The 24,750-nt window shown below is 32.9% G+C and overlaps 3 protein-coding genes across 3 annotated transcripts; all 3 read right to left on the bottom strand.

Annotated features, from left to right (window-relative positions):
- Positions 1 to 4,403: 4,403 nt before the first annotated feature.
- On the bottom strand, positions 4,404 to 5,737 carry LOC146955521 (F-box/kelch-repeat protein At3g23880-like). Its single transcript, XM_085711037.1, has one exon. It carries the CDS (start codon positions 5,735 to 5,737, stop codon positions 4,601 to 4,603), a length of 1,137 nt encoding a protein of 378 aa, XP_085567163.1. The 3' UTR covers positions 4,404 to 4,600.
- A 7,671-nt stretch (positions 5,738 to 13,408) lies between these two features.
- Positions 13,409 to 14,730, bottom strand: LOC146955520 (F-box/kelch-repeat protein At3g23880-like). Its single transcript, XM_085748629.1, has one exon. It carries the CDS (start codon positions 14,728 to 14,730, stop codon positions 13,579 to 13,581), a length of 1,152 nt encoding a protein of 383 aa, XP_085604755.1. The 3' UTR covers positions 13,409 to 13,578.
- A 3,929-nt stretch (positions 14,731 to 18,659) lies between these two features.
- On the bottom strand, positions 18,660 to 20,898 carry LOC146955519 (B3 domain-containing transcription factor VRN1-like). The gene is made up of 4 exons (XM_085710981.1): positions 20,720 to 20,898; positions 20,147 to 20,600; positions 19,209 to 19,267; positions 18,660 to 19,110 (listed from the first exon to the last, which is right to left on the bottom strand). Exons 1-4 carry the CDS (start codon positions 20,774 to 20,776, stop codon positions 18,832 to 18,834), a joined length of 849 nt encoding a protein of 282 aa, XP_085567107.1. The 5' UTR covers positions 20,777 to 20,898; the 3' UTR covers positions 18,660 to 18,831.
- Positions 20,899 to 24,750: the final 3,852 nt, after the last annotated feature.

The following is a 24,750-nucleotide window of genomic DNA, read 5'->3' as shown; positions in this document are numbered from 1 at the left end:
TCCTTGTCGAAAGACAATTATTTTCATACACAAAACTGTTTTCTTCATCTTGTTCATCAAGAAACCTATGAATATGATGAACATTCATACAATTTCTAGAAAAAAGATTGCACAACATATCCTAGGATTTCTGGTTTGATCCTGCTTGTAATAATCAAAACTAGTCTTATTGTTTATCAAAAACAGTTGTAAACCATTGTTATCAAAAACGCGACTTAAGTCCCAAAATCTTGGTTTTTGCGACTTTGCGTAGCTTCAACGACTCAAATTCATAGCAAAGTCCGAAAAACAGGCAAAATCCTATCAAAATCGCACAATCGTGAAATCCATTCAAAATCGCAGGATTTTAATGGATTTTGTTCATTTTTTGATAAGGGTCAATTTTTGACCCGGTTCGTAAGTTGACCCAATTTGAATCCATGACCCGTTCTTTAAATACCCAAAAGGCCAAAAAATTTCATTCTTTCACTTCCCCTACATTTATATATATGTATTTTGTGGACTTTGAACTTTAGTCATTTATGACTATATGCAATTGATAACATATATTTAACATTATTCTTGTTTTGGTAGAATCCTCGATTTTGATTGCGATTTTATGAGTCCCGACTTTGCTATCCTGCATCGATTCTACAAAAGCCCTTGAGTAAAATCCTTCGATTTTGATTGCGATTTTACGAGTCCTGATTTTGCTACTCCCTTTCGACTTGAAGTAAAGTCCCGATTTTGATAATCTTGTTGTAAACAAATTGGGACGCCCAGTGGGACACTGTTTGTATAATTATTGGAAGTAACTTCCATAACCTTTCAAAAAAATTCTACGTGTTCTTGTGAAGATATTTCTAGAAAATTATAACTGCCTTCAGTAAACCCTTACATCTGTATGGTTGTATTTCATATGTATCCAATGAAAACGGTAGACTACAATTTCGTTTTAATATGCTGATCCCGGCCATTATGCATTGCAAACAAACAAGTCTCCTCTAAAAACTTATGCATAATTTTCACCATTGATTACATAGTGTACTCATAAAGGTTTTCTTCCTAATGCTAGAGCTGTAATTTTAGGGTAGTATATTTTTCTTCTTGTTTTCATGATACTGGATGGTTATTCATCCTTTTCTAACAAATATTATGTTCACTTTTTACAATTTTTATGCATTCTTTCTAAATAAGTACATGATAAAGAATGATGAAGAATAAAATAGAAGACTCTAGAATACTAGAGAATAATTTGGAAGTCTCTAGAAGACTAAAGAATAATATAGAAGTCTCTAGAATATTAGGGAATAATAAGGAAGCTACTAGACACTACTAAATAAGCACTAGGGAAGTCTTAACTTTTCTAGATCCTTCTAGGCTTATGTACTAGAGTATCCATATCTCTAGACTTTTCTTTGTTTCTAGATATTTCTAGTTTAATGGAGAGCCTTCCTAGAGTAGTATAAATAAGGCTCACCACCTAGTGTTTTGGCATAATCAAGCATAGAACCATTCAAGTAATATAACTTTCTTTGAGAATATTAGAGAATTTCTCTATTTTCTCTACCTTTCCTTTTGTCCCTGAGCCAGATTTGGCATCAGAGCTGGTTACGATACCACGGAGTTGAGTTTGTGCGAAAAAATCAACGGAAAGTGAGTTTTCAGTTGAGCAAGGAGTTGCCTTTGTGAAACTTCACTTTGCGGCCATTTTATTCGCGAAACTTACACCGTCATTTTGTTTGGGAAGTGAAGAAAACCCTTGGTTAACGAGTCTTCACCACCAAGAAAACCGCCACTCACCACCACTATCTTCAGCAAAAAAGATCACCAACCACCATTATCAAAATGCCACCTCGAAGACAAAATGAAAGAAGTTTGCAAGAGATGGAAGAAATGAGGCAACAAATTCAACAACTACAAGAGACCGTCAATGCCCAACAAGCCTTTTTGGAAGCACAACAAAGGAGATTCGAAGATGATATCTCCGGTAGTGACTCTTCATTATCTAGAAGCAGTCGCTCACACAGATGTCAACCTCGGATGAATGATATCAAGATCGACATTCCAGATTTCGAAGGAGAACTGCAACCAGACGAGTTTGTTGATTGGCTCCAGGCTATTGAACGTGTATTTGAGTACAATGAGATACCAGAAGAGCACAAGGTAAAGATTGTTGCAGTAAAGCTAACGAAACATGCTTTAATTTGGTGGGAAAATCTTAAAAGGAGACATAAGTGTGAAGGGAAAAGCAAGATCAAGACGTGGGACAAAATGCGTCGGAAACTAACCCGTAAGTATTTACCTCCTAATTATTATCAAAACAATTTTACTCAAAAACAATTAACCAAAAAATATTCATACAAACCACTTACCTCCACCAAAAATCACATCAATTATCACAAACCCCTAACCCATCAATCTATTTCCTCATTTAGACCCCAACATAACACAATCACAAAGAGAAATACCAAGATACCTAAATGTTTCATTTGTCAAGGGTATGGACACATAGCCTTAGATTGTGTCAATCGTAAAGTAATCACCATTGTCAATGGGGAGATAAACAATATTTTTGAAGAAGAAAGAGAAGACATCCATGAATTATTTGAAGAAGAGATAATGGGAGAACCAATCTATGATGAAGAATATGTTGGTGCTGATACTTGTGAAGTGTTTGAAGAAGAGGGAAATGGAGATCCAATATATGATGATGAATATGTTCCCAATGACATTCATGAAGTGTTTGAAAAAGAGGAGCATGATGAACTAGTATATGACGAAGAATATCTTCCTGTTGAATATGATGAATCTTTGGAGGTTATAAAAAGCTTGCAAACAACAACAGCCAAAGAAGAACTGTGGCTAGGACATGATATCTTCAACACCCATTTCACGCCGCAAGACATGGCTTCTAATGACATCGTCGATAACAGAAGTTGTGAAAATGTTGCATCAAACTATATAGCAGAAAAGTTAAAGTCCCAACTGATTAATCACAAAGATCCATACAAGCTGGAATGGCTCAACAAGGATAATGAGGTAAAAGTATCTCAACACTCAGCTGTTTCATTTCCCATTAGCAAAAATTATAAAGAAAGGTTGTTGTGGGATGTTATGGATACTTGCTACATTCATCTTCGAAGGCCTTGGCAATATGATCGTCATACCTTATATGATGGTTATGCCAACATCTACACTTTTCTGAAGGATGAGATTAAAATCAAGTTGACACGTCTACCACTCAATGAATTCAATGATAGAAAAGAGGAGTTCAATCTACTTGGGCTTTCACTCGCAAAGGAACCATTCAAGGATAAAACAAAGTTATGTCTGCTTCGTCCAGTTCCTAAGCCACCTTGGGAAAATGTTGGAACTTATTTTGTCCTTGGAATACTTTGGACTCATCAACAGAAGTACTCTGGAATCTTTACTCGAGGATGAACAAGGAAATCTTGACTCGAGGACGAGTCTCTTCCAACCCGGGGAGAATGATAAAGAATGATGAAGAATAAAATAGAAGACTCTAGAATACTAGAGAATAATTTGGAAGTCTCTAGAAGACTAAAGAATAATATAGAAGTCTCTAGAATATTAGGGAATAATAAGGAAGCTACTAGACACTACTAAATAAGCACTAGGGAAGTCTTAACTTTTCTAGATCCTTCTAGGCTTATGTACTAGAGTATCCATATCTCTAGACTTTTCTTTGTTTCTAGATATTTCTAGTTTAATGGAGAGCCTTCCTAGAGTAGTATAAATAAGGCTCACCACCTAGTGTTTTGGCATAATCAAGCATAGAACCATTCAAGTAATATAACTTTCTTTGAGAATATTAGAGAATTTCTCTATTTTCTCTACTTTTCCTTTTGTCCCTGAGCCAGTACATCTGCGCAGCTTCCGTGTTTGGCTTCCCACTCATTTGTATTTTGTTTTCAAATCCTAGTAAGGTGCAATAAATAAGACATATACAGCTTTCCAAGGTGAGGAATTTAAGTCATATCCAGATTAAAAGATGAAGGTTTGTATAATGATTTATGTTACAGGGCATACAACTAGTAATATTAAAATAAGAAGTCTTGTAGATTCATTATTTTAAAATAAGCTGCAGCTTACTGATATTAAAACAATAACTAGTAATATTAATTCAGACGTAGAATTAAGAGAAAGAATGAAAAATCAGAACTAAACAAATAAATAAGTCCTAAAAAATCAATGAACTAAGTTCTACATAAACCAGAAGGCAAGAGAAATATTTTATGTAAGCACAAGGTACTAATGCTTCCATTGCCCTATAAACCAGAAGTAGCATACCCTCTACTCTGCGCTCTTCCCTTCCAAACCTTGACCTTGCACCACTACATTTCCACGAAGACAACAATGCATGATTGATCGAGAACCAATAATTCTAACTGACAAACAAATTAAAATAACAAAACAATCTCTCAAGCTACAAATTTCATTCACTATTAATTAACAATGCGATCCATGAAGTGACCGACACTAAAAACAAACAAAAAATCAAATGAAAAAACATAAAGCAAAATTGAACTTAAATGTTTGACTGAATCTCATACAAGTGACATAACACATCATCTACATACTAATATTATAATCAAGATCAAGGTGATATCAAACTTTCAACGTAGACTTTTGACTGTACCTGATACAAGTCGTTCGGAGTCTTCAAACTCATTATAGTATCATTTTTGGAATCATAAACGGCCCATTTCCATTTTTTAAGATCCTTGTGAACGAGCAACACATGGTTGTCGTCATCAGAGATGTATACTATCTTCGGACAGTAAACATTGTGACCATAATCACCAAAGTAAGGAAGATGGATCAATTTAATCCAAGACTCTTTATTTCCGTATTCCTTCATAAGCCAAACATCATTAGAACAGTTAGAATGAGAACATATGCACAAACAATCCCTTATCATACCCAAGGTAAAAGAAACCGGCATTCTATCATAGTTAGGCTCCGAAATCTCTTGGTAACACTCTTTCCCCAAATCAAGAGAAACAATGGCACGCGATGAATTACCAGACACATTAGAAGATGCAAACCAATTTACTGTGCCGCTGACGACTATTCCAGATTCACCATTAAGGATCATAGAAGGGAAATCCTCAATCCTTCTCCATGAAGGAGTTCCCAAAGTATATACGTTCACATGAAATTTGAAAACCCGTCTGCCATCAGATTCACCGACATGGCGAAAAACAGAAACAACCTTGTAGCATTGAATGAAAGGATCGTAGCCAAATGCATATGTAGTGCAACAATATCTATGTGGTGGAATATCTAAAGAGGGTAACTTCTTTAATTTTCTAATGGAAGGGTTATAAAGAACCGCAAGATGGTTGTTAATTTTGATACAAAGGAGACCGTCGCAAGAAGCAACAAGGGTTGTATTAGAGTCTGGAGGAATGGGAGGATAATACTCAAGGAGTGTTGGTTCAGAGGTGAAAATAGAATGAAGTTCAAGAGAATCGAGTGGATAAGACATCATACTAAACTCATGTTTTGATCTCCATGGGAATATACTAATCTCATCTTTAGGATGTATCCATGTGTATGTGACGAGGTGTTTGCGTTTGGTTGTCGACACACGAAGATAATTTTTTGCGAATTCCGGATCTTTTGAGATCAGAGAATCCCATGACTTGCAGACGCATCGGAATCGCACAAGGAACTTGGCAGGGAGCCTACATAGAATTTCAGTCACGAGATCAAACGGAATATGAGTCATCGGCTGCTCTGCGTGAATTGGCTGTGCCGTGGCAGCGATATTTTACTCCATCAGTGACTGTTATAAGGGACGCGGGCTCACGAGTATTAGGGTTTGTTACGGAACTAATATGATTAATAATCCAACTGGAAAAAACAAATTATGATTTAATTTTTTTTTTAAATCATTGATTATTTTTTTAAAGAAAATCATAGATTGTTTTGTAGAGGAGAGAGAGATTGTATCCACACAAAGTACGATATAATTTTTGTAACCTAAAATTTGGCCTCAATCACCAACATTTGGAGTCCAAAAAGTTGTTAACGTTAAAAGAGCCCCCAGTTAAATAAGTTTTCCTGAGAAAACACCATCAAAATTAAAGATGATCCTAATTTTTCCACTGTTTTTTTTTCTTTCATAAAACAATTTCTAAAATAGTTTTAATCTAGAATAATATTCCTAATTTTTATTATTATCAAAAAAAATATTCCTAATTTTTATTCCAATTTTTTTTTTTAAAAAAATGGGGGCTTGAAGCCCTTACGTTATAAAAAAAAAAAAAAAAAAAACCTACTACATAATAATGAAATATTTGAGTGATTTAGAAAAACGATCACCGAAAGTGTAAACTATATGGTCCTTGATTATTTACTTTTTTATTCGATTGACTTGAATGATATTTGAGTTTAAAGTTGAAGAAACACATGTGGCTTTTTAAATTTTTTTATCTATTGGTTCATTTGATTCTAGTTGAACAAAGTTGTTTGTGATCATACAACTCGGCTCATTTCCATCCCTGGCAAGATGTGTATTCATATCCAAATAAAGCTTAAAATCAACTTGCTTGTTCAAAAAAAAAAAAGCTTAAAATCAACTCATATAAAAGTAAATAACTCAAATAAATATGGGTTCGACAAACAACTATTTTAGTTGCAGAAAGTGTAACGCGTTGTCATATTCGTTTGTGACTCACACGAAAATACAACCACTCCGGTAGAGATGGCAATTAGACCCAGGCTCAATGGACACTTGCAAAAAATACCCACAATGGGTAGGGTAAAACCTCGTTTTATGGATATGGGCTTGGGTCCGGATAATTACCCGCAAATTTAGATGGATATGGGTGTGGGTAAGGACACTATACTACCCAATCCCGCAACCCGCATATACATATTTATATAATATAATAAATATTTTATTTATTTTTGGCGTATAATTATTTAATTTATTTATATATCCTTATTTATTAATTTTTTTATGTCTGCAGCAACTTAACTTAATAATTTCCTTCTAAAATGTTGCATTAGGTTAGCAACAATTTAACTTAACAAATTCCATCTAAAGTGCAGCGCACCATTTTAATATAATAAATTCCCTCTAAAATGCATCAATCTCTAATATTTCTCCTCACGGATGAGCTTTTCATTCTTACCATGTTGTTTCATCGTTTGTATATATCTATTGTTTCTGTAGACTTTTTTTTTGACAAGTTGTGATACACTTATTTAATACGTTTACAAACAAAATACCCTAATTTCCATGCAAACTGGCAAACCCTAAACCGTGTTTCTCTCAATAACAAAAAACCCTAAACTGTGGTAAATTACACAGACAGCAGAAGAATCATATATTTTGATATTTTATTTTAGCATATAGTCCTTTTGTCACAAAAACATAACCACAATCCTATAAAATCTATTAATCTATGGTTATTCTTTTCTTTCTCCATCTTATATCATATAATTCACTTATATAAATTACCAACAATCCTCTCAAAAAATTATAGTTACCAACAATAATACTAAAAAGAAAACGTATCCGTTCATCACACTTTTTAAATTCAATTCACAATTAATATCATAGACATTCGTATCAATATATTAAAAAAAACTCTGTATTTAAAGTATATCTACTATTAGAAATAACTCTACAAATATTGCCCGGGCGTTGCCCGGGTAGAGGTCTAGTTTAAGCATAAACTTAAACCTAAAAACTAATGCGGTAATCTTTTCATCCTTACCTTCATAAGCTCACGAGCTACAAATTTATGATTTAGATCAATTTGATGTTTAATTTAGCATGCACTTTTTTATATGTAATTGGAATGTTTAAAAAAATCGAATCATAGTTTTATTTCAATTGTGATGTTTTTTTATTGTCTTTTTATAATTAAAGTGCGGGTAATGGGTACGGGTATGGGCACTTAGGTTGCCCATAGGGTATGGGGAAGGGCATTAAAGTTGTTACCCACGAGGGTACGGGCTCGGGTACGGGCATATTTTACAAATGCTGGTATGGGGAAGGGTACTATAGTATCCTATGGGTAATCATTGCCATCCATATCCAGTCTTATTTTCAACTGCAGGTTCTTCATCCTTTCCTTCCTCACTATCAGCAACAATGCTTTCATCAATGATTTCATCATCAGAACCTTCAGCTGACACAACCTTTTCAACTGATTCCTCCTTCTCAGAAACATCTTCATCACCAGAACTTTCCTTCTCATCATCTTCAACAAAATCATCCTTCTCATTTATAACAGACTCATCATCAGATCTATCACTGGACTCAGATGGGTCAAACTCATTATCAGATTTACCCAATGTTTCAAGGATGGTTTCATCAGGGTGACTAGGTTGAGCCAAGGATGTCGTGACATTCGGCGCAACATGTGGATGGGACTGGGTTTCCTTGAGAGGGCCAATCGCAGGATCATCAACAGTTTTGGTGGGGGAAGACACAATATCACTAACAACAACAAGCGTAGTACCGGCATCAGAACTAAACTGACCTAGGGTTTCATATGACTTAGGTTATCAAAGAATTCCATGATTTGCAGACGCATCGGAATTGCACGAGGAACTTTGCAGGGAGTCTACATAGAATTTCAGTCATGAGATCAAACGGAAGTGAATCAGAGAGTCTTAGGGTTTCCTCGACATGAATTGGCTACGTCGTGGCAGCCATATTTTCCACCATTAGTGACTGACTTGAGGAAGTGGAGGTGTGTTTTGGTTATAAGGGATGCGGGCTGACGACTATTAGGTTCTGTTTGATGGTCAGGATAGGGAAGCAGGATATGATACATTAATCATATCCTACTTAAATCTCATGTTTGATGCACCAAAAGGATAGGATAAAATAAACCATTTCCCTATCTTATCCTGACTTTCCTTTGTAATTTATATTCAGAGTATAGGCTGGGTTAGAAATTATCTTGATGAGATTAGAAGATCATTCCTTATTTATTATCTTGATATTATGCCATTTTGAAAATGTTGTCATTTTTAAAATAATGATAGCATGTATTTTCTATTATAATTAATAACATACCATTTTTACAATATTTAATTAATTATGAGAGCAATTTTTTCATTTAATTATAATGATATCATATTTGTTATCATGTGCGCATCAAACACATGATAAGATTAATGCTTATCACGTGCTTATCACATCCTATCTCTATCCAGCTTTATATCATATGCTGCCTCTATACCATCAAATGAGCCCTTAGGGTTTGTTAAAATTGAGGAATTGTTTCGGGACTAATGAATGTGATTAACCAATTGGAAAAAAGTTATGATTTTAATTATTTTTTTAATCGTAATGATTCATTTTAAAAGTACTTACAGAAGTTTAGGGGCCGTTTGGTGCGGAGGATAGGATAGAGACATGATAGGATTAGAAGTTGGATAATGATAGGATAAGATAATAACATGATAAACATTATCATATCTTACGTTTGGTATACATATGATAAGAAAGAGATAACATTATTTTATTCTATCATATGTTTGTTGCGCATATATAAGAAAGAGATAACATTATTTTATCGCCCTATATAAGAAATACAATATATATTTGTAAAAAAAATACAATATATTATATTTAAATGACAATCATTCTTGTGAAACAAATACATATATTTTTTAAAAATAAAAAATTAATTTTTAACCAATACAAATATTTATCTGTAACATTCAAGTAAATCATAGAATGGGCTTTATAGAAAATAAGCAAGAAAATAATTGAAGAGGAAGAAGACGAATCAATTGGAATTAATTGATTGGAATCAATTGAAATCAAGAAGAGGAATAAAACTAATTGAATCGATTGAGATTAATTGAATCAATTGGAAACAAAAATTAAGAAGCACAAGAAATACAAACGAATTGAAATCGATTGGGATTTGGGAACAGGAAGAGGAAGAAATTGAAAACGCACAGCAAGAAAAAACCTGAAAACGTAGAAGGTAAAAATAGGAGAGAGTGGGAGTCGAAGGAGATTCTTTGATGAATAGAAAATACGCGTGTGATATATTTACGCTATCAGGTTGCTAACCCACCAAAAACTAAGGATTTAAATAACAAAGAGTGGATAGGATAGGATAAGTAATAGGTTTATTTTATCCTTTCCTACTGATGCACCAAACAACGGATTTAAGTAGGATATGATAGTGTTATCATATCCTGTCTTCTTATCCTGCGCATCAAACATGCCGTTAGGGATTTCTAGCGTGGGTATAGTTTCGATTTATAGTTTCCCCTAAAATTTGGCATCAATCAACAAAATTGGAGGCCAAAAAATATTTAACTTTAAAATGGCTCCACTTAAGTAAGTTTTCAAGAGAAAACACCATCGTCCCTAAAAAAAACCAAGAGAAAACACCAATCAAACTAAAGATGATCCTAACTTTTCCACGATTTTTTTTTTCATAAAACAATTTCAAAAATAATCTCCATCAAGAAAAATATTCCCAATTTTTTTATAAAAGTGCGAATGTCAAGACTTCAGCTTCTCACTTCTAAATTTGAGAATATCTCAGAATGAAAGATGATGAATTCATTCATGACTTTCACATGAGCATTCTTGATATTGTTAATACATCAAGTGTTTTGGGAGAAAGGATATTTGAAGAGAAGATGGTTATAAAAATTCTCAGATCTCTATCCAAGAAGTTTGACATGAAAGTCACAGCTATTGAGAAAGCCCAATATATTAGCAACATGAAGGTGGATGAACTTAGTGAGTCTCTACAAACTTTTGAATTGGCTATAAATTATAGAACTGAGAAGAAAGTACAATTGTGCTTCTTGGAAGGCAATTCAATAAGGTTTTGAAAAGGATGGACAGGAAGTCAAGACCAAATGTCAAGAACATGCAGTTGGACATCAGTAAGAACAGTGGGTTTCAACGTAAAGGGAGAACTGATGAGAAGCAAAACCAAGGGAAAGGAATTAAATGTCATGAATGTGAAGTTTTTGGTCACATCAAATCAGAATGTCATATGTTCCTCAAGAAACAGTACAAGGGGATGTCTGCTCAGATGATGATTCAGAAGGAGTGCTTGATGATGAAATAGCTAAACATGTCGCAGCTTTTAATGGTAGGTGCGAATCTGATGAAGATTCATGTGATGATGATGTTTCCTACAATGAGCTTGCTGATTCATACAAAAAGTTGTATGCCAAAAGTGAAACCTCTACAATTTTTTACCTATTTCTTCACAAACAAATTTTGGGAGCATAACTGTCTGCAGAACATAAGTTGGGAGAGCATAACTGATTTTCGGCGTTGCAATCACTTAGCCACCTACTTACACCCTATTAATAACATATTGATAAACCCACTTGTTGACTTTCATTACATTAAAGTTTTTTTCGTCATAATGCTAGCTCTACTTTTAGTGTAGTATTTTATTTACATTTTAAATTTTTTATGCCTTCTTACCAACTAATTGTTGAGAAGATTGTGGAAGAAGCAACAGATTTTGACACATCTACTCATTCAACATAGTTTTATGAACATAGTTCTTTGTCTGCAGACAGGAGACCCTTCATCTCTTTATCTAGCACCTGAGCTGAAAATGATACTCAAATAATTAACTTACAACAGGACTAGAATGAACTATGTGGAATTTATTAAAGCTTTTGAAGTGGTACATAAGTGATAAACGGCCAATATCAATAATGATATACATAACCAACTGCACTTAACTTCTTGTTTTCTTGTAAGCACAAGGAGTGCTACACAAAAATTACAAGATTACATTCAAAACAGATAGAACAAAACCCTGCAGTTACTTTTGGAGTGTTTGTTAAGAAATACACATTGCTAAAGGTTTTGATACATGATTATGACATGAAAAGATAAATTCTGCACAAATATCCTAAATCCGAGATGGCACCCTTAAATATGCATAGTTGTGTTCCTAACTGACAGCAGACTACATGATGGTAACTGTAGATTCAGCAGAATCTTGTTGATCCAACATTTTTGTTTTAATAAGCCGATTCCTGCCATTATGCATTGCAAACAAGTATCCTCTAAAAACTTATGCATAATTTTCGCCATTGATTACATAGTGTACTCATAAAGGTTTTCTTCCTAATGCATAATGTTCACTTTTTACATTTTAGGGTAGTATATTTTTGTTCTTGTTTTCATGATACTGGTTGGTTATTCATCCTTTTCTAACAAATATTATGTTCCCTTTTTACATTTTTTATGAAGGGAGCTTCTATGGTGCAGTCAGGAAACTGACTTTTTTGGAAAAGTTAATTTTGATCTTAATGTTTGATTCATTTTTAAATTGTTAATTAATGATCAATAGTAATTCATCTAGTAATACTTGCAACATCTTGGACTTACATGTACTCTTTTTTCGTTGGCATCTTTAACATGCTAGCAGAGTTGATGATATTATGTGATAGTCTTAAGTGTTACACTTTGTGGGGTGTTACACTTAAAACAAGGTAGGATATAATTAGATCAAATGTAGTCTTGTTAATCTGATGAATTGAGGATACTATGGGGACTGAACTTTTGATGCCACTGTATAAACAGTGGGGTGTTACTCACTACAATTTTGATGTTATAGTGTTAACTTCACCAGAAAAGTCATTTTCATGACTTCACCATAGAATTTTCCTTTTATGAATTCTTTCTAGATAAGTACAACTGCTTGGCTTCACATGTGCAATTAATATAGTCTTAATCAAACCACAAAGCTTTATGAACATAACTTCTTCAAATTGTTTAATAGTCACTCATTTGTATTTTGTTTTCTAATCCAAATAGGAAACATCTAAAATACGCATTCCAATAATCAACGTCACTATCCAACCATAGGAAGTAAATAGGAGCAATAAATAAGACATATTCAGCTTTCCAAGGTGAGGAATTTAAGTCATATCCAGATAAAAAGATGAAGGTTTGTATAATGATTTATTTTACAGGGCACACAACTAGTAATATTATTTAAAAAAAAAAAAAAAAAAACTAGTAATATTAAAATAAGAAGTCTTGTAGATTCATTATTTTAAAATAAGCTGCAGCTTACTGATATTAAAACAATAATAACTAGTAATATTAATTCAGACGTAGAATTAAGAGAAAGAAAGAAAAATCAGAACTAAATAAATAAATAAGTCCTAAAAAATCAATGAACTAAGTTCTACATAAACCAGAAGGCAAGAGAAATATTTTATTTACATAACATTATTCGTGTAAGCACAAGGTACTGATGCTTCCATCGCCCTGTAAACCAGAAGCAGCATACACTCTACTCTGCGCTCATCCCTTCCAAACCTCTGCCCCGCTACATTTCCACGAAGACAACAATGCACGATTGAGAACCAATAATTCTAACTGACAAAGAAATTAAAATAACAAAACAATCTCTCAAGCTACAAATTTCGTTCACTATTAATTAACAATGCGATCCATGAAGTGTCCAACACTCAAAACAAGTAAAAAATCAAATGAAAAAACATAAAGCAAAATTGAACATAAATTTTAAACTGAATCTCATACAAGTGACATAACACATCATCTACATATTAATATTATAATCAAGATCAAAGTGATATCAAACTTTCAACGTAGACTTCTGATTCTACCCGACACAAGTCGTTCTGAGTCTTCAAACTCATTATAGTATCATTTTCTGAATCATAAACGACCCACTTCAATTTTTTAGGATCGTTGTGAATGAGCAACACGTGGTTGTCGTCCTCAGACATGTATAATATCTTCGGACCGTAAACATAGTAATCATAATCACCAAAGTAAGGAAGATGGATCAATTTAATCCAAGACTCTTTATTTCCATATTCCTTCATAAGCCAAACATCATTAGAAGAGTTAGAATGAGAATATATGCACAAACAATCCCTAATCATACCCAAGGTAAAATAAACCGGCATTCCATCATAGTTAGGCTCTGAAATCTCTTGGTAACACTCTTTCTCCAAATCAAGAGAAACAATGGCACGCGACAAATTACCAGACACATTAGAAATTGCAAACCAATTTACAGTGCCGCTGACAATTATTCCGGATTCACAATCAGGGATCATAGAGGGGAAATCCTCAATCCTTCTCCATGAAGGAGTTCCCAAAGTATATACGTTCACATGAGTTTCGAAAACCCATCTGCCATCAGATTCACTGCAATGGCGAAAAACAGAAATAGCCTTGTAGTTATCAATGAAAGGATCGTAGCCAAATGCATATGTTGTGTAACCATATTTATCTGGTGGAATATCTAAAGAGGGTAACTTCTTTAATTTTCTAATGGAAGGGTTGTAAAGAACAGCAAGATTGTTGTTAACAGCGATACAAAGGAGACCGTCGCAAGAAGCAACAAGGGTACCATAAGAGTCTGGAGGAATGGGAGAATCATACTCAAGGAGTGTGGGCTCAGAGGTGAAAATAGAATGAAGTTCAAGAGAATTGAGTGGATAAGACATCATACTAGACTTATCTTTAGATCGGATCCATGTGCATGTGACAAGGTGTTCGCGTTTGGTTGTTGACATGCGAAGGTATTTTTTGGCGAATTTGAGATCTTTTGAGATCAGAGAATTCCATGACTTGCAGACACATCGAAATTGCACGATGAACTTGGCAGGGAGTCTACATAGAATTTCAGTCATGAGATCAAACGGAAGTGAATCGGAGAGAGTTAGGGTTTCCTCGACGTGAATTGGCTGTGTCGTGGCAGCCATATTTTCCACCATTAGTGACAGACTTGAGGAAGTGGAGGCGTGTTTTGGTTATAAGGGATGCGAGCTGACTAGTATTAGGGTTTGTTAAAATTGAGGAATTGTTACGGGACTAATGAATGTGATTAACCAATTGGAAAAAAGTTATGATTTTAATTATTTTTTATTTTTTTAATCGTAATGATTCATTTTAAAAGTACTTACAAAAGTTTAGGGATTTCTAGCGTCTGTATAGTTTCGATTTATAGTGTCCCCTAAAATTTGGCTTCAATCACCAATATTGTCGGCCAAAAAGTATTTAACTTTAAAAAGCCTCCACTTGAGCAAGTTTTTAAGAGAAAACACCATCAAATTAAGGATGATCCTAACTTTTCCACCAAATTTTTTTTCATAAATAATCATAATCTAGAAAGGGAAATGTTAACTTGTGCCCTTGGGGCATAAGTTAAGAAACCAAATATAGAAGGTTTTTCTTGGAACTTGTGCATTCAATGTCTTAAAAGTTGCAAAAGTTATACTTTCAATACAAAATTTATTTTTAATTTCCATTTTAAACTCCTTAACTTGTGCCCTAAGGGCACAAGTTAACATGACCAATATATATATATATATATATATACTCCCTCCGGTCACTATTGAATAAACCTAAAAAGTCAACTTTTGCTTATAATGGTGACCGGAGGGAGTAGTTATGACACTGTTCTTAATGACATATTTTGTGATTTAAGAAAAATGATCATTGAAAGTGTAAACAATATAGTCTTTTATTTATTCGATTGAATTGATTGATATTTGAGTTTAAAGTTTTTTTATCAGATATTTGAGTTTAAGGTTGAAGCAACACATTTGGTTTTTTTAATTTTTTTATCTATTGGTTGATCATTTGATTCAAATTGAATCAAGTTGCTCGTAACGATGCAACTCAACTCATTTTCAACCATGGCAAGATGAGTATTCATATCCAAATAAAATTTAAAATCAATACTTAAAATTAAATACCCAAAAGTAAAACTTGTTTCCACATCAATACATAAAGAACCCAAATAAAACTTGTTTGGACAAACCACTATTGTGGTTCTAGAAAGTGTAACGTGTAGTCATATTTTTTAAGTGTCCCACATCGGATATGAGATGGTATGACAACGTGTTTATGAGTGGGGGCAATTCTCACCTCATAAGTCGGTTTTGTGGGATTGTGTTAGGTCCAACCACGATTTCTAAGATGGTATCAGAGCCTATCATATATCTATCGTTGGGCTTCCAGCATTGTTCACGCATTGGCTGAAGGGTAAGGGGGTGTGTTGGAAAATTCGCCTTTGTCCCTAGTCGCCTAAATTGCGGCATTTGGTTTGCCTTCATCGTGTTGGTTTTGAGGGTGTAAATTTAGTCCCACATTGGATAAATAGGACTCTTGAGAAGAGTTTATAAAGAGGAGACACTCATTACCTTACAAGTCGGTTTTGTAAGAATGAGTTATGCTCCAAATTTCAACTTGTCTTCGAAATCGTTGTTGGGCCTATCACAACTCCAACAAACCGGCTTGTGAGGTGATGATTACCCCCACTTATAAACACACTGTCAGACCATGCTTGTGAGGTGATGATTACCCCCACTTATAAACACACTGTCAGACCATGCTGGAATGGCTAATGAGAAATACAAATAGCTTGATAATGTGTTCTCATGGACAGGGAGAGGTCGAGTATCTTCGTATTTTTATACTGGTTATGCAGACCATGCTGGAATGGCTAATGAGAAATACAAATAGCTTGATAATGTGTTATCATAGACAGGGAGAGGTCGAGTATCTTCGTATTTTTATACTGGTTATGCATTACAAATTGTTAAATAATCGCTCATTTGTATTTTGTTTTCTAATTTTAATGGGTCTCACATGGAGACTGTTGGAGAGTCCGAAGAGTGCTGGGAGCGGCAATGAATTAAACGTCCAGGACCACTTATATTCAACATTAGAAATTATATTCTATTTCAACAGTGTTGCGAGTGAGACGCAAAACTACATATTTTTATTGCATCTGGTCCTACACCAAGTACCCTATTTTGCGCCGAATAATAAGAAATAAGAAAACATCAAATTAACCACAAAAAGTCATAGTGCATTAACAAAACAAACACTATAAATTAGTCTAAAATTACAAAATACTCCTTCCGTTTCAAAATGAGTGTCGTTTTAAATGTTTACACACGTATTAAGAAATGCAATGATTAAAAGAAAGAGAATGGTTATTTTACCAAATTATCCTTATTAACTATTGGTTAGTTTTAAAAGTAATACTTTGGAAGTAGTGCGCTGAGTATTAATTGGAGGGTACAATTGAAAAGAAAAAGTTATTATTGCATTGGAAACTGAAAGTGACATTCATTTTGAAACAAATTTTTTTTTGCTAAAGCGGCACTCATTTTGAAACGGATGGAGTAGCAAAGTTGCGACTACAAGAACATGTCCCAAAAAGTCATAATATATTAAAATAAACATGTTATGGGTAACAAAGTTATTCTAATACTACAAATTAGTTTGAAACTACATAACAAAAATATAATAACTACATGATTGACCGTACACTACATCATCCGGCAATTGAACAATTCTCCATAGCTGAAAGATATGAAACAAAAAGTTCAATCATGTTTTGTGATCAATGAATATTAATAAGCAGGCCCGGCCTTGAGGGAGTGTATGGTGCTCAATCAAGCCGGACCTCCAAAAGTTATGGGCTTCAAAAAAAATTAACTCTAATACTCATCCCCACTTAAATAAAAAATATGTGTTACTTCTTTACACGTTTGAGTTTTTTCTAGACTTTAGTTCTCCTATCTGGACATAAATCTAGTCCTATCAAACCATCCCCAATTTATATAATCACTTAAGCAGTCAATTAGAAAACCTATTTCATTGAAAGAATCACAACAATCATTTCTTTTTCACATGAATCACTCGTTTTTCCCTTTCCCACAACGGATAAGTGACAAATCCAAACGACGTCATTAGTAAATTCTACCTCTCTTTCGCTTAATTTTTTTTATTTCGTTTCATGTTTAGTATCCCTTCTGATTCTGATTATTTAATAAAGCTTAGCTACACAAAAAAAAATTGCGTTTTTATTTTATTGGGGGCCTATTTTAAATAGAGAGCCGAGCCTCCTATTTCATAGGGACGGCCCTGTTAATAAGGCATGAGATTAGGCTCTAATTTTACAAGGAACTAGCATTAAAGAGTCACACTAGGATCTCTCTCCTGCTACCCTATCGAGCCAAGGCTCTAATACCACTTGTTGGAGAGTTCAGGGAACGTCGGGTGCAGTAAAGAGCTAAACGTCCAGGACTCTAAGAGACTTGGACAACACATCTCCACCCAAAACTCTCACCAAACCCGTAAGCCATAAGGCTTCTTTGGCAGCTTCAACTGTTGCCATATGAGAAAATCTTGTGTGGACCAGAACCAAAAATTTTGGTTTGGTCACACACACAAGAATTTGTCTTCTCTCTCTTCTCTTCTCTCTTCTCCATTTTCTCTCTCTTCTCTCTTCTCTCTCTTCTCTCTTCTCTCTTTGTGTGTGACCAAACCAAAATTCTTGGTCCTGGTCCACACAAGTGTTTCTCTTGCCATATACTCAGCCTTTGGCAACTATGGATTGAACAGAAGAAAGGAAATAGTAACCAGTATCATTAACCACTCGTAAGAGAGAAAAAGGAGAAATCAACAAGGGATATATCATGAACTATATGCTACATACAGGATCATAGTTTTTTTTTTTTTTGAAGGAACATACAGGATCATAGTTATTGAGGTTCTATCATTAAGAAAAAAGTATATGTGCGAAAATTGAATATTTTTAAGTCGAATACATCACAATAGTAGTATTATAACCTACTCAGTCCAGTTAGAAATTGATTTAAAGCAAAAAAAAACATTCTTTAATTTGCATGCGCAACATATATTAGTGACTTGGCATAACAACCAAAAAACATTACAAACAATCATAGGGCAAAAATTTAAAGGCAGACACTGATACAACTTAGATTCAACTGAAATACAAATGTTTACAATAACATAATACAATGCTTAAATGTTCAACTAAACATCTAGTTAATTATTAGTACCTTATTAGAACAAACAGCTAATGGTTTTTTTCCTTCAATTGAAACATCAAACACAAACTTTCTCTCATCTATTAACTTAAAGAGACAAGTATCTCCAATCTCAACTTTGCATTCTTTCATAAATTTTCCCCAACCTTTACTGAATCTGCAGCCACAAATACTCTCATAATACTTGACTTTTACGAACCATGACTTTCTCCCCATTTTCAACTCCACAATATTTTCATGACATCCCCTTTTCATAAACTCCTTTGGTACACCCTGCAAATACAAATAAAAAATTTATTTATTTTTTATGTATTTCGAACATCTCTATCGATATCTATATATGTAACCATATTTGATGTAATTAATCCTACCGGGACTCTATTCTTCACCATAACCTTGAATGTTTTATGCTCCATCACATCACGATCTTCTGTACATGCATAAACACAATGATAGTATCTAATATTTTTTTTTAACACCCAAAAAATATAGATATATTTGAATAGATTTATAGTTAGGTTCTAAACTAAATGAAGAAACTGAATACTGAATGAGTTACGTCCATCACTAACTATCAAAAAGTTCAAAAACATAAATAAATATTATTTCCTTAAAAAAAACATAAATAAATATTATTATTATTTCAAATTCACGGGTATTTCAAATTTAAGATTAAGGATATACAATTAAAAACTTAGTCCAAGAACCATAAAAATCATTCATAAGTTTGAAGACCAAATTCAAAAATATATATATAATAGTTCAAAGAACTATTTAAAAATTACAACTATTTTAGAACCCTTTACAATAATAAAATCTAAAAACTTTAAATAAGTTAGAAGAATACCCTCAAGAAAATTTAAAATAAGGTTTTTCATTATTGGCTCTCTCGATTAAAGCTTCAGATGTTGGGTATTTTCTAGCCTTCTTCACCATGGCTACTTTGTTACTACCTGAAAAATTTAAAGATTATTTTTATACATTTGATTTTAGAGATTATTTTTAAAAGATTTTAAGAAAACCAAAATTATTTTGTTTATCATAATAAAAATCACATATTTTTCCTTAAAAAAAACATATTTTTATAGGAAAAGTATCTAACTAAAACTGCTTCTCAAGACACTTTTTTTCTTCTTAGATTTTCAACCTTTCAGACAAAAAAATTGCAACAAACCCTTGAATAACTCTTAAAAAGTAAAAGTAAATATTTCTATAAAAACAAGTGATTTATTTTCAAAAAATATAGCAACAGATAAGCCTAAATCTAGTAAATTAGTAATTTCTACCAAAATAAAGAGAGAAAACTCACCTGAGAATTTTTGTTGGGTAGTGGCAAAATCCATACTCACTTTTCTTTTGCCATTTCTAGTTCTTTGAACTTGCTTTGGAATTTCAACCTCATCTGAACCCTTATCACTCACTTCATCACTTTCATGAACTTCTTTTGTGGCTTGATCATCACTTTCTTGACCTCTTTTTGTGGCTTCAGCACCATCATCAACGGATTTGATATTGGAATAATTTATTTCTAAAGTATTGGCACCAAATATCTTAACTTTAAAATATGATCCACCTAAGAATTTGAAAGTTAAGAGATATCCATATTTCAGAAACTTGGCAAAACTTTCCCAATTTTTTTGAAACCAAATATCACCATTACTCTCCACCCAAAATATTTCTTGTTGAACACCATTTGGGAATTTAAGGAATATAGGGTTTGATATTCCCTTCCAATATTTCTCCACATAAATCTTAGGAACCCTCTGCAACAAAGAAATTCAAAAATTATACATTAACAATTTTAAAACAATGATACATAAATAATACATTATAAATGAAACATAATGTAAATATGCAAAATAATTCTTTCTAACATGCTTACAAGTTTCTTATCTTGCAAGATTATCCTATGAAAATCTGGAATATGTTGGAATGACATGGTAAACTAATGTTAGTGAGTGTATTGGGATAAGGCTTAAAGAAGTGATAGGTGTGTTTGCCTCTCAAGTCTCAATGTTAAAAATTGTGTGAAGAAGTGTGAATATTATTAGGTTAAACGGATTGGCCGTGTGTCTTTTTTGTGTAACAGTCACACACACACACACATATATATTAATTTATCATTTTGATTATCTTTTTTTTAGGGAATCATTTTCATTATCTATAATGGTGTATACTTGGAGCCAAATGTATGATGAGTAGAAAAAAGATAGCCAACTTTCACTAATATGGAATCAATTGGAAAGTGAGAAAAGTAGCCTAAATTTAATTACCGTACACTTTATTGGGATATGAATTTTATTGATTTTTTGTGTCATTTCATTGATTGGTATATGTGTTTTGAAGGAATTGTGTTTTGACTATTGGGTCTAGGGAGGCAGGAATCTTTTCATAATTGTATGTCTAGTTGGATAATTTGTCTTCTTTTTTCACCATATGGTGGTTAGATTGGAACCGGTTGTATTGGCTCTATGTGTGTTTGACTTTGATTGATTATCCTCTTATGATTTGAATTGTTAGTAGATGTATGGTTATGCGGTGATAAAAATTAATTTTAAATCTTTTGTTGTAAACAAACGAAATGATAATCTTTTTTGAAAATTTTAACTTACATCAAAATCAATTTTAGGTCAAAACTAAAATGTTTGGGGAACCAAAATAAAAATTAATTTTAATATCTTTTAGGTCATAAATTTTTGGTCAAAACTAAAATGTTTGGTGAACCAAAATCAAAATCAATTTTAATATCTTTTTTTGTGAACCAAAATGTTCAAAAATAAAAATTAATATTAAAAAATGTAGAAAGAAAACTAACTTTTGTTAGGTTTCTCATCGAAATTAGTTTATTATCCGTCTCCCCCTTTCTCCTTTGAGATTGATCAAAATATATTTTCATTCTTTTGCTAGGGTGACATGATGGAGATTTGGGCATTTCAATTTTTGTTTGGTTACTAATATATTGGACTCATCAATCGATATGAGTTCTTACGTGTTTGATTGAAGCTAGTGGTATTTAATGGTTTAACCTCTTAATTCGATTCTCTAATTTTTCAAATCTGTTGAGATCTGCATGTTTCAAGATGTCATCTCTTCCTTCACTTTGGTACCGGATTTTTATTCATGTCAATCCTTGTAACTGTTTTAGAATGTTAACAATCAAAAGAGCTTTTATGTCAGGGAGTTGCATTTGGATTTTGATAACGTGCTGGCGATACATTGCCAAATTTAAACCATAATTATTCTTTGTATATGTTCACTTTTCTTATTTTTTGTAACTTGGTTTCACTCATGTACGCGGGATCACTAGGTTTCGTCAGCGATGAGTAATATTTTGTTAGGATAGATTAGGATGATCCACTAGGTCTGATTTGTCACGATGTATTCCCTTTTAGGTTGTACCTAGGTCTAATACCCCAACATATATGTCTTTTATTTAGTATAATTTTCCTTTTGCCTAAAAAAAATATACAACTATCATTATCACTTATTTTGAAAAAATATTTTATCATTATCACTAATTTTAACATTATCTATACGAAGTTGGTTGTCGATTTTACCATAACGTTCTTGCCAAATATCTTAAAATTGAGACCCTTTTTCAAATCTAAAAACAAAAATATGTAATGTATTTACACCTAAAAATGAATAACATGTTAGCCAAAATCGAAAGACGAGAATCAGATGAGTGATCTCCTTAGTCGATTGAAGGTTAAACGAGTACGAAACTAGTTGAATGCGAGTTAGTTGAATCTTTCTCAAGTTCATTGAGGTCCATGAAGATTGTGTGAGTGTTAGAATTCATCAAAACTTAGTGTTACTTAACAATCAGTCAAAACTTATTGACGTCCATGAAGGTAGTGTGATAACAAGAAATTATATAAGGGTTTTAACTCCTTTTTATAGTCATTTTAGTGTAATAGTAGTAAGTGTATTTGTGCATACACTCTGAGACATTTATTGGCAACCAAAGTCATGTTCACGCCGACCCTTTATGTTTACAATATCGTTTGCTAAAACCAATTTTGAGCTTTCATGCACATCGCATTTCTTTCGTGACAAAACACAATATAAACCAAATTAGACCTTCAAAATTGTTTTGATATTGTTTACCCTCGATGGAGTTAGGTGGCAGAGTTGAAATATACTCATGTAGGTTTGATCGGAAGTTTGTGGTTGTTTCTGGAATTAACAACATTCTAAGTCGGAGTGGGTACAAGAGAGCTAAGGGTCACTCGTCAAATTTAAGTCTCTCAAGAAACAAAAATAGAGAAAAATGAAGTAAAAAATACCACAAATTTTCAAAATTTCCAAAAATAGAGCCTTAATGTTCAAAAAATAGAATTAAATTTAACAAAAGATATTTTCAGATTTTTGTTATTTTATAAACATTTTTTTTCTTTTTGCAAGAGTATAATTGAAAAAGAAAAATTTACAACGACCAAAATTCAAATTCGCTATATTTGCGGTGGCCAAATACATATTTTAACCTATTATTCAACCCACGAACACTATATGTCATTGTTTTTAATCACTTTTAATATAAGTATTTGATGCGCTCTTGTTTGGTCATAATCATATTTGAAGATAAAATTATGGATTATAATATGAAAAATGTTAACATGTGTCATATTAAGACACTAAAGATAGAAATTATGTATAAAAAATTGTGTTAATTTATTTTTCAAAATTTTGAAATTATACTTTTTTTTAATAAATATTTAAAGACAAATGTTAGCATGACCTTTATAATATTCCAAAGGCAAATAGAAAGATAATTTTGTAGAGAAAACCAAACCAATACTTTTATTACTTATATTCATACACGCTAATCAACACAGGTCATTTGTAGAGAAATGACATTTTCTATCTAATTTTTTCTCTCTCACGAGTCACAATAAGTACAAACACTTGTTCTGGTGTTAGTAGTTTGGTGTTGGATGAACCTGGTATTTAATATTTATGACACAGTGAAAAGTTCTGCTATATTTATTTAAGCTTGGTGCGTCTGATCAAAATTTACAAGGCATGCATGCTTGATGATCCAACATTCTGACACTGCATACACTAAAAAACACATTGGATTATTACTAAAAATAAATTAACCACAAAACAGTTTCTGAATCACCATGCCATTTTTACATAAGGTTCCATTTCATATGAGCTGACAATGTAAGCTAGAAATAGAATCATCTTTTAATTTGGCACAAAAGTGGCTTTGCTTTGTCCTATTTGTTTATTTATGATCACAACTGCATCTGTCATAGCTTTAGTTACTTTATGATGACATAGCTTTGGCTCAAATCAATTTTTAAAAACCAACTAACATCATTTTCTCAACCACGGAAGTTTTTTTAGATATTCAAAAATCATGTAAGAATTTTCTTACGACTACAAATATAAACTTCATTTAGGCTTATGATTTCTAATCCTTAATTAATTAGAATCCAATGTCTATATTATTATTTTTATATGGTTTATCATCAAGGTAACATGTATCAAAACTATGTATGTCCGTTATTCATAGACATACATTCAATTCAAGGTGGGGTTTAGCATGGGAATGGAGAATTGTTTCCCACCATGGGAAAGTTTTTTTTAACGATCAGATTAAAGAGGAACACAATTTTTATGATAGTCTGTCCACACCATATCATCCAAGAGCATTCTCTCTACTTCACTCCCCACTCATGATGCTCTCAAGTCTCACCTCACCCACCACCACCACACTGTTTTCCCTTCAAATAAAGTTAATATGTTTTGACTCTTATGATTGAAAAAAACGCCAACAGCAGGAATAATTTTTCTTTGCTCTCTTATGAACTCTATTTAATATTGGTAGTAATAATTGATAAAAAAAAAGCAAATTGATGGAGCTCAATCTCGTCTCCTCCTCCGTCAAACCTTCTCTTATCA

The sequence above is a fragment of the Medicago sativa genome, chromosome 1 (genome assembly GCF_051527215.1).
Source record: "Medicago sativa cultivar Bolivia chromosome 1, Bolivia_mono, whole genome shotgun sequence".
NCBI lineage: Eukaryota > Viridiplantae > Streptophyta > Magnoliopsida > Fabales > Fabaceae > Medicago > Medicago sativa.
Note: the sequence above shows the minus strand (reverse complement) of the source record. Positions and strands in the feature narration are given on the sequence as shown.

Excerpts from the sequence above, each read along its gene's own strand:
- LOC146955519 (XM_085710981.1), bottom strand. The coding sequence starts at position 20,776 with ATGTCATTCCAACATATTCCAGATTTTCATAGGATAATCTTGCAAGAT. Across the intron at positions 20,601-20,719 it reads TCTTGCAAGATAAGAAACTT|AGGGTTCCTAAGATTTATGT; the intron begins GTAAGCATGTTA and ends TCTTTGTTGCAG. Across the intron at positions 19,111-19,208 it reads TGGTGAAGAATAGAGTCCCG|GGTGTACCAAAGGAGTTTAT; the intron begins GTAGGATTAATT and ends TTGTATTTGCAG.
- LOC146955521 (XM_085711037.1), bottom strand. The coding sequence starts at position 5,737 with ATGACTCATATTCCGTTTGATCTCGTGACTGAAATTCTATGTAGGCTC.
- LOC146955520 (XM_085748629.1), bottom strand. The coding sequence starts at position 14,730 with ATGGCTGCCACGACACAGCCAATTCACGTCGAGGAAACCCTAACTCTC.